At 36.2% G+C, this 8,887-nt stretch overlaps 1 protein-coding gene across 1 annotated transcript in view; it reads right to left on the bottom strand.

Moving 5' to 3' along the window:
• The window catches only part of LOC106875842 (nuclear receptor corepressor 1), a 114,665-nt gene that overhangs the window by 41,851 nt on the left and 63,927 nt on the right, over positions 1–8,887 (bottom strand). The window contains exons 7-11 of the mRNA XM_052976932.1: positions 8,613–8,669; positions 7,796–7,869; positions 7,104–7,170; positions 6,031–6,116; positions 5,564–5,650 (exon numbers count right to left, since the gene is read on the bottom strand). Of these exons, the coding sequence (XP_052832892.1) occupies positions 5,564–5,650; positions 6,031–6,116; positions 7,104–7,170; positions 7,796–7,869; positions 8,613–8,669 (371 nt within the window). The remainder of the gene's footprint in view (positions 1–5,563; positions 5,651–6,030; positions 6,117–7,103; positions 7,171–7,795; positions 7,870–8,612; positions 8,670–8,887) is intronic.

Raw genomic sequence — 8,887 nt, 5'->3', positions numbered from 1 at the left:
TTTTTTTTTCCTTTTCATTTGTTCCAGTGGCCATGCTGGAACACCACCTTTAGTTGAAGAAACTGACCCCAGGACTTATTCTTTGTAAGCCTAGAACTCATTCTATCGGTTTCTTTTGCCGAACTGCTAAGTTTCAGGGATGTAAACAGACAGACACACAAACATATACACACACACACATAAATATATATATATATATATGTATACGACGGGCTTCTTTCAGTTTTCACCTACCAAATCCACTCACAAGGCTTTGGTCAGCCCAAGGTGCTACACAGCTACACAGGATGACTGAACCCAGAACCATGTGGTTGGGAAGCAAGCTTCTTACCACACGGTTACACCTGTGCCTATAATTTATATATATTGTATTATATTATTCAAAACGGTCTTGTTCAGGTTCTGTGTAGCTTCAAGTTTCGAACCCGCTAATGGAGCCTATCTCCTCAGGCTGATAAGAATCCAATTCAAATTCCCACCAGGCTGAGGAGATAGGCTCCCTTAGGGGCTTCGAAATTTAAAGCTGCACGGAGTCTGAATCAAACTATTTTGAATAATGCATGTAACTCCCAATAAATGTGTTGAGTGCACTTTCTTTCATTTGTCCACCCATTCACACACACACACACACACACATGCGTGTGTGTCTATAGTAGAATAGTTAAATATTCTGAGAATATCTACATTATGTAATAAAAAGCAAATAAGCAACAGAAAGAAAGCACTGACAGGGCCTTTGAAGTGATTACCGGACCTGCTAGAAACAGCAGCCAAATTTCCCTCGAATTACATCTGACATCTTGAAAAATAAGGAATGTACTAGATAATGTAGTCCTCTACATGCAATAGGTTCCAATGAGGTGCAAGACTGACCTGGGGCTATACAACAACAACAACAAAATAAATATACAAAACAATTATTGTGAGAGAGAGAGAAAGGACAAGAGATGGATAAATATGACCAAGATTAATAAAAAAAAAAAGGTTCTGCAAAAAGCCGAAAACGAGATTGCACAAGACACAACAACAACCACAAAAAATCTGACATTCTTGTGATCTGAAAAAACAATGAGCTTCATTCATTCTCATGCAGTGTCAGTCACATCATAACATTAAAAAAAAGAAGAAAAAAAAGACACAAATGTCACACAATAAACACCATGCTTCACTCATGTAGCAGGGAAATGATGATGATGATGGTGATGGTGGTGGTGGTGACAGTAGGGGTGGTGCTATGTCAGTAACAAGAAATAAAACAATTGTCTGTGTTTGTGTGTGTATATGCATGTATACATATACATACGTGTATGTGTGTATGTATGTGTATACATACATGCATATATACACACATGGAAGATGGATGTTAAATGATGACATATACACACACGTCTATATATATATATATACACATTCACACACACATACGTGCGCGCATGTATATATATATATATATGTAGACACACGTCCGTGTGTGTGTATACATATATATGTATATATTTATGTAGGTACTGCAACAACAACGAATTCATCACATGACCAACAATTTAAAGAGAATGAAACTTCACACCCTCTGCCAACACCCATGCAATTTAAAGGGGAGTGCTAAAGCAGCTGCAAGGTGACATTATTATTATTATTATTATTATTATTTTTATTCCTGTTCTAATATGTAAATCAGGTAATACCAAATAACAACGGAAAAATACGAAAACAATGAAGTTGTTAGTGAGAGCTCATCCTTGTCCATTTACTTCATTTAATGCAGGTCGGGAAAGGGTCTTAAAAATGACATAGAAGTCAAATTTTTGTGGTAATAAGATTTTTGGTACATTCCATCTTCTCTATCAATCTTTAATATATTATATATGTGTGTGTGTGTGTGTGTGTGTGTATAAAATATGAGGGGTTTAGTTCACTGGTGATCTAAATGAATAGGTACGCTGAGTAAGTGCTATAATTGGTCATCCGTTAGGTTCCAAGTTCACAGCTGAGGCAGGAGCTAGGGATCCATAGTAGGGTTCCGTGTTAGCAGGTATATATTATATTAGAGGAAAAAGGACAACAAAAAAGAAATTCAAATAGAATTAACATCTAGGGTAATCCCTTATGTATGACAAGTAGATCCAAATATCACTTTGAAGAATTTCAAGAAATTCAGAGTAATTGACAACATGAGCAAGAATGGAGAAACTGGATATTTGTGGAAAGAACTGGAAAAAATCTTTTGTAATCAGGTTTTGCCTTTTTCTTCACCTAAATCTGTTACAGATCACAACTAAGTTGGATCAGAGTTATAGACCTTGTTTAAAGACACTATTACGATATTGTTACATCAAGTTTGATTGTCAGAATCACACACCAAAAGTCTTAATTCACAATACAATCAACCCAACACTAACTAGTTAAACATCCAGAGATAAAAAGGTAGCTAAACCAGATTCAAACAGCATCCCTTTTGCCTAGGTACCCCAAGTATTTGCACCGTCACCCAATGTTTGTTTAGTTAATTAGTTTAGTTAATTAGTTACCTAACAGTCCACAATCAGCTGATGCGGTGGTGGTGTATCTCCTCTCAAGCAACACACCTGTTCCTATCCCTCTATCGTACATTAACTTTTTGACACCTGGCACAAAGTCATCCCCACTCCATATTACATACCCACCACCCTGCTGAGAGGTCTTGTCTTTCAAGTAACCTGGTGACCTCATTAGTGCTGGTGCCATGAAAAATACACCTAGAATATTCTGTAAAGTGGTTGACAAAGGGAAGGGGACCCAAATGGGGAAATCATACCAAAGTTTTTAGTGTTTTAGTATTTCCATTAAATGCAAACATAGTAAAAGAACTCCAGTAGATACCTGGTTTTGATGTAGATCAGAAAGGGTAGGGATCAGACACACAGACAGAGAGACACACTACTAATTATATCAGCAAGTGCCATATTTAATGGCATAAAACAACAATGAGCATAGTCCATGTACACCAATTTCAGCAGTGCATAGACAGGTAGACAAGGGGGGTGGGGAGAAAAAATAATTTTGTTAAGTGAAGCTTGTGGGAGGCCCAGTTTGGAATAGAAGGCCCATGGTGCTTATTTGAGATATTGGTAAGTGATTCTCATATTACAGAAATATTCTTTTATAATAAAACCTGTTTATATAAATATATCTATGCATATGCTTGTGTGTGTGGTGTTTATCTTCATGTATAGGTATATATTTATATATCTATATGCATATATGTAAATGAGTGTATGTATGTGTGTGTGTGTGTGTGTATATATATATCATCATTGTTTAATGTCCACCTTCCATGGGTTGGATGGCTTGACAAGAGCCAGCCAGGTAGAAGACTACACCAGACAGACATATATATACACACACACACATATATATGCATATATACATACATACGCTTTCTTATAACATAATAGTTGTGCATGTGGGTATATGCAATTTAGAATGACCAAGTATGTTCAAAATTTAAGCAGAAAACATTTTTTCAATGCGATCCTCACAAGATTATATATATATATAAGAGAGAGAGAGAGAGAGAAAGAGAGAGGTCTGTGCAAGAAAAGTGTTATGACAGAAAACAAGATGTATACACACAAAAATTAAAATAATTATAAGAAACACCATACAAAAAAACAAAACAAAAAAAAAAGCCCATAAAAAACCTCAGCAACTCAAGCGAAAATACAAAGCTCTCTGCTACATAAATAAAATGAACGTAAAATATGAAGCCACACACGTCAAGGAAGAAAAAAGAAGAAAAAAAAAGCAAAAACAAACAAAACATATCAGTGTGGAATCGGAGCAGAAAGAGGAATGTGGAGGAACATGCTTTGCTACCAGAACCTAAGCAATATGGAGATCCTTATACTTTATAATGTCGGGAATTTTAGGGAAAATGATAATAATAATAATAATAATCCTTTCTCCTATAGGCACAAGGCCTGAAATATGGAGCAGGGGATAGTCAGGACAGTTGATTACATTGTCCCCAGTGTTTCACTGGTACATAATTTATCAATCATGAAAGGACGAAAAGCAAAGTCGACCTTGGCGGAATTTGAACTCAGAACGTAAAGACGGGCAATACGCCACAAAGCATTTTGTCTGGCATGCTAATGATTCTGCCAGCTCACCGCCACAATAATAATAATAATAATCCTTTCTACTATAGGCACAAGGTCTGAAATTTGGGGCGGAGGGGAGCTAGTTGATTTCATTGACCCCAGTGTTTCACTGGTACTTATTTAATTGACCCTGAAAGGATCAAAGGCAAAGTTGACTATAGCGGAATCTGAACTCAGAACGTAGGGGCAGACGCTAAGTGATGGGGGATGCAAACACACCAACATCAGCTGTCAAGCGATGTTGGGGGAGAAAACACAGACACACACACATATATATAGGACAGGCTTCTTTCAGTTTCCGTCTACCAAATCAACTCACAAGGCTTTGGTCGGCTTGAGGCTATATTAGAAGACACTTGCCTAAGGCGCCATGCAATGGGTCTGAACCCGGAACCATGTGGTTGGTAAACAAGCTACTTACCACACAGCCACTCCTGCACATATATCTAATATTACTAGAAGTGTTACAGTTTTATGAGGGAGGTATAGCAATTTCTATCAACCTTAAACTTCAATAGACCGGTTTATATTTTATTGGTCTTTATAATGCTAACTAACAATAACATATTTTGTCTGAAGCGCTACAAATTCCAGCAAAACCTAGCATTCATTCATTTTCATCATTTACTTCTAAATGGTTCAAGAGTATTCTGTGCAAGAAAAGTAAATTGCCAAATCTTAGAGTAAGAAATCTATGAAGCCCGCCAATCAATAGATTTCTCTTTTTTCTTCTTCTTTTAAGCAATGTGTTCAAGGATGATTCATGGGGTAGATGGGTGCTGATGAAGAGGCAAAATCCCTCTGAAATATAGTTATTACCCATCTGTTTGTATCTGACATCTCGGATATGAAACATAGAAGCAAAAACCAGTGCCAGCCATAATTTCTACAGAATATCCGTAGAGTTAACCTGAACAACTAATATATTATATTTATTGCATAAAAAATGGTGATAGGAAACTGTGTGATGCTGGCATGACTGCTCAGATATTAATAAATATATAAATTCTGTGTGTATTGAGTTCTTTTTTCTTGTGTCTGTCATCAGAAATGCACACATTCACCTCCACCACCACAACCACACGTACAACCATGTATGATGTATGTATGAATATATATAGCTATTTTGATTACTAATAAGCAGCTCTACTGGTTACCGTTTATAAAGAAAAAGGATCTCTGCAATTAACAGAAAGAAATGATTTTCTTAAAAATTTTAATTTTAATGGGAGGTGGGGGGTTATCTAAGTTTAGTTAAGCCATAACTTAAAATTAAAAACCAAAAAAAAAAAAAAATTAAAAAACATACACGATTATAATATTAAATAAATAATTATACATACATTGCTGGAAAAAATAAAGATTTTTCTTAATGGGGGAAAAAAAACAAAACCTTTTATAAATTTTTTGTTGAAAATTACCTTGCAAACCTTTCTTTATCTTCACGAGCCTTTTTAATTTCAGGAAATACCTTTTCATAGAATTCTCGCATCTTACAATCTCTGGATCTGAGAAATAATTATAAATTGGAGATAGATCGTTAGACAAAAAAAAAACAACAGTGACAATATGTATAGAGTATATATTAGTTTGACAATTATCCTCATCTTGATTGACATATAAGCTCGCTAATTAAATTTCTCTATATATCTAAGAAGAGTTTAGATGGTTGCTACACGAGGATTTCATGAATGGCAGCAGTATACACCCAAATGAGTTTAATATTTACCTATTCCTTAAGAGTTATAATCTTGCATAAGTTCACTCTTATGCAAACACAAGAAACAAATATTTAATAAACAATAGCTTCTTTAAAAGAAAAGACTCTTAAAAAAATAATGTAAGCAAAATTTGATATGTAAAAAAAAAAAATTATTCGTATATTCACTTTCGTTTCGCATTATTTTCCAGACGTTCTATTTTCTTGAGCCAGGCTTGCATTAGTTGGTCATAACGGTCAGTTAGATATCGTTCCTATAGAAAAAAAAAAAAAAGGGAAAGCAAGTAGTCAACAGAACATAACATAATGGTTAGTTGGATAGGATTCTGATAAAAAACAAAAAGCAAAGCATGCATGTTGGTCAATAGAATAATGCGAAAAAGATAGGACAGGATAAACTATTCAACGTCATTAAATTAGGTTTGGAAACAAATTTGAAAATGTGGTTGGTTGTTATATAAGGGTGGGAAAAAGCAAGAAAGAGAGAAAAATTAATTATAAATCTTCTTCGATATTTCATGATGCTTTCTTTGTGGAAGTAGAGTTGGGGTTTAAACTGGCCCTCTCTTTTGTTATGACAACGACAGGAGTCCCAGTTGATCCGACCAATGAAACGGCCTGCTTGTGCGTGCTGGTGGCACATAAAATGCACCCAGCTGTAGAAACACCGCCAGATTAGATTGGGGCCTGGTGCAGCCTCCTGGCTTCCCAGATTCTAGTTGAACCGTCCAACACATGCCAGCATGGAAAACAGACGTTAAATGATGAAGTGGCTGGGCACTCCACAGACATGCGTGCCCTTATTGTAGTCCTCAGGGAGATTCTGCATGATACAGACGATGACCAGGCTGGCCCTTTAAAACTCAGGTACTACTCATTTTTGCCAGCTGAGTGGACTGGAGTAAGGTGAAATAAAGTGCCTTGCTCAAGGACAATGTACTGCCAGGAATTGAACTCACAATCCCTAGCCACCAAGCCACGTGCCTTCACAGTGGTAGGGGTATTGGTACAATTACAATTTCTTTCCATTGTTAGCTTCTATTTCCAGAGTTTTGCTGTAGCTTATTGCTACACAAAAATATTTTTAATTATAACAAATCAATGAACCATCAGAAGGAATTTAAAACTTAGTTCATTAAATGAATTCATATTTTTAAATTGTTTTTGTGAGATGTTTGAAAAGAATGGTACGAATTACTAGATTTAATAAAACAGTTCTAGAATAAATGAAAGAAACTTACTCGCTGCTTGCGTTCTTTGAAACGCAGCTTAAAGTGTACGATTAACCGTTTCTTGAACATTTGGTATCTGGCAAAAAATTTAATAGAAATATTATTTATGTGATCAACCTTAATGTCATTTCAGTCAAGAAGTACACAATCTATCACGGAGCGCACATATCGCATACATACATACATACAAATGTACACATGCATGCACACACACATACATACACACAAAGTAGATAAGCACACACACTCACAAAGTACAAGAGCACACTCACAAAGTACAAGAGCACACTCACAAATTACATGACCACACTCACAAATTACATGACCACACTCACAAAGTACAAGAGCACACTCACAAATTACATGACCACACTCACAAAATACAAGACCACACTCACAAATTACATGACCACACTCACAAAGTACATGACCACACTCACAAAGTACAAGAGCACACTCACAAAGTACAAGAGCACACATAACATACCCAACCACACACACAAAACTTTGGGGGGAGGGTAATTTTGCATAAAGATTCAACTGTCGTTAGACAGGTGAAGTGTCTTCAAACCATATTGTAAATAGAAACTAGAAATAATAAATTGAGAGAGAGTGAGAGACAGAGAGAGATACAGAGAAAGAGATAGAGAGAAAGAGAGAGTGGGAGAGACCCTACCCTGCCTCAAAAAAGTCCAACTTACTTTAATTTGTTCCCATGATACATGCTTGTATCAGAAGGTTGGTTGTACAAAGGCTGGAATGATAAAGGAAGATTCTGAACAACATTTGGTAAGAAAATAATGTTAGCATGAAAAAAATATAAAAAAAAAAAAAGCCCTGATAAAATTACTTAGCTAAAGTAATTAATATGTCTTAACATCCTTTGTAGATACTGATGAGGATGGGCTAAAATAATTAGCATTTACTTCTTTAATCATAAAGAATGAGAGATGCATCCCTTGACATGAGAGAGAGAGAGAGAGAGAGAGAGAGAGAGAAAAGGAAGGTGGGAACAGAGTATTGTTTACCCTTCATCTTTTACTTGTTTCAGTCATTTGACTGGAGCCATGCTGGGGCACTGCCTGGAAGGGTTGGACAAAGACTTATTGCGTAAAGCCTGGTACTTATTCTATTGGTCTCTCTTACCGATCCACTAAGACACGGGGAAGTAAACACACCAACACCGGTTGTCAAACGGTGATGGGGGACAAACACAGACACGAAGACACACACTTGTATATATGATGGGCTTCCTCAAAGTTTCCGTCTACCAAATCTACTCACAAGGCTTTCATCAACATAAAGCAATAGAAGACACTTGCCCAAGGTGCCATGCAGTGGGACTGAACCTGGAATAATGTGGTTGGGAAGCAAGCTTCTTACCACGCAGCCACGCCTGCGCTTATGAGTAGAGTAGGGAAATTTTACTTAAAACATTAAATGGGATGAGACAACATCCTAAGTACTCCCTACTTCTAAGTTAGCTGCGATACAGAGTGAAATAAAATTAATATTTACCATATCAATTTTTGGTCCAAGCTTAGTTAGAGCACTGTGAGCATCATCTGCTTTATGCTGAAGACGAGAAGAAAAACAAGATTAAATTTAGATAAAAAAAAAAAAAAAAGGAATGGACAATGTGTTCCAACTAAACTATTAATGTGTGTGTGTATATATAGTTCAAATTTACAGAAAATAAAAGGCGAAGACAGGTGAGGGTGTATTAGCTTGGCGTTTCAAACCCACGATCTTCAGCAGAAAGGATCGAGAGGAAAAGAATGGAGAGAAAATAT

Source organism: Octopus bimaculoides, chromosome 26 (assembly GCF_001194135.2).
Source record: "Octopus bimaculoides isolate UCB-OBI-ISO-001 chromosome 26, ASM119413v2, whole genome shotgun sequence".
Classification (NCBI taxonomy): Eukaryota; Metazoa; Mollusca; class Cephalopoda; order Octopoda; family Octopodidae; genus Octopus; species Octopus bimaculoides.
The sequence above is the reverse complement of the archived record's forward strand: the minus strand, read 5'-3'. Positions and strand labels throughout refer to the sequence as shown.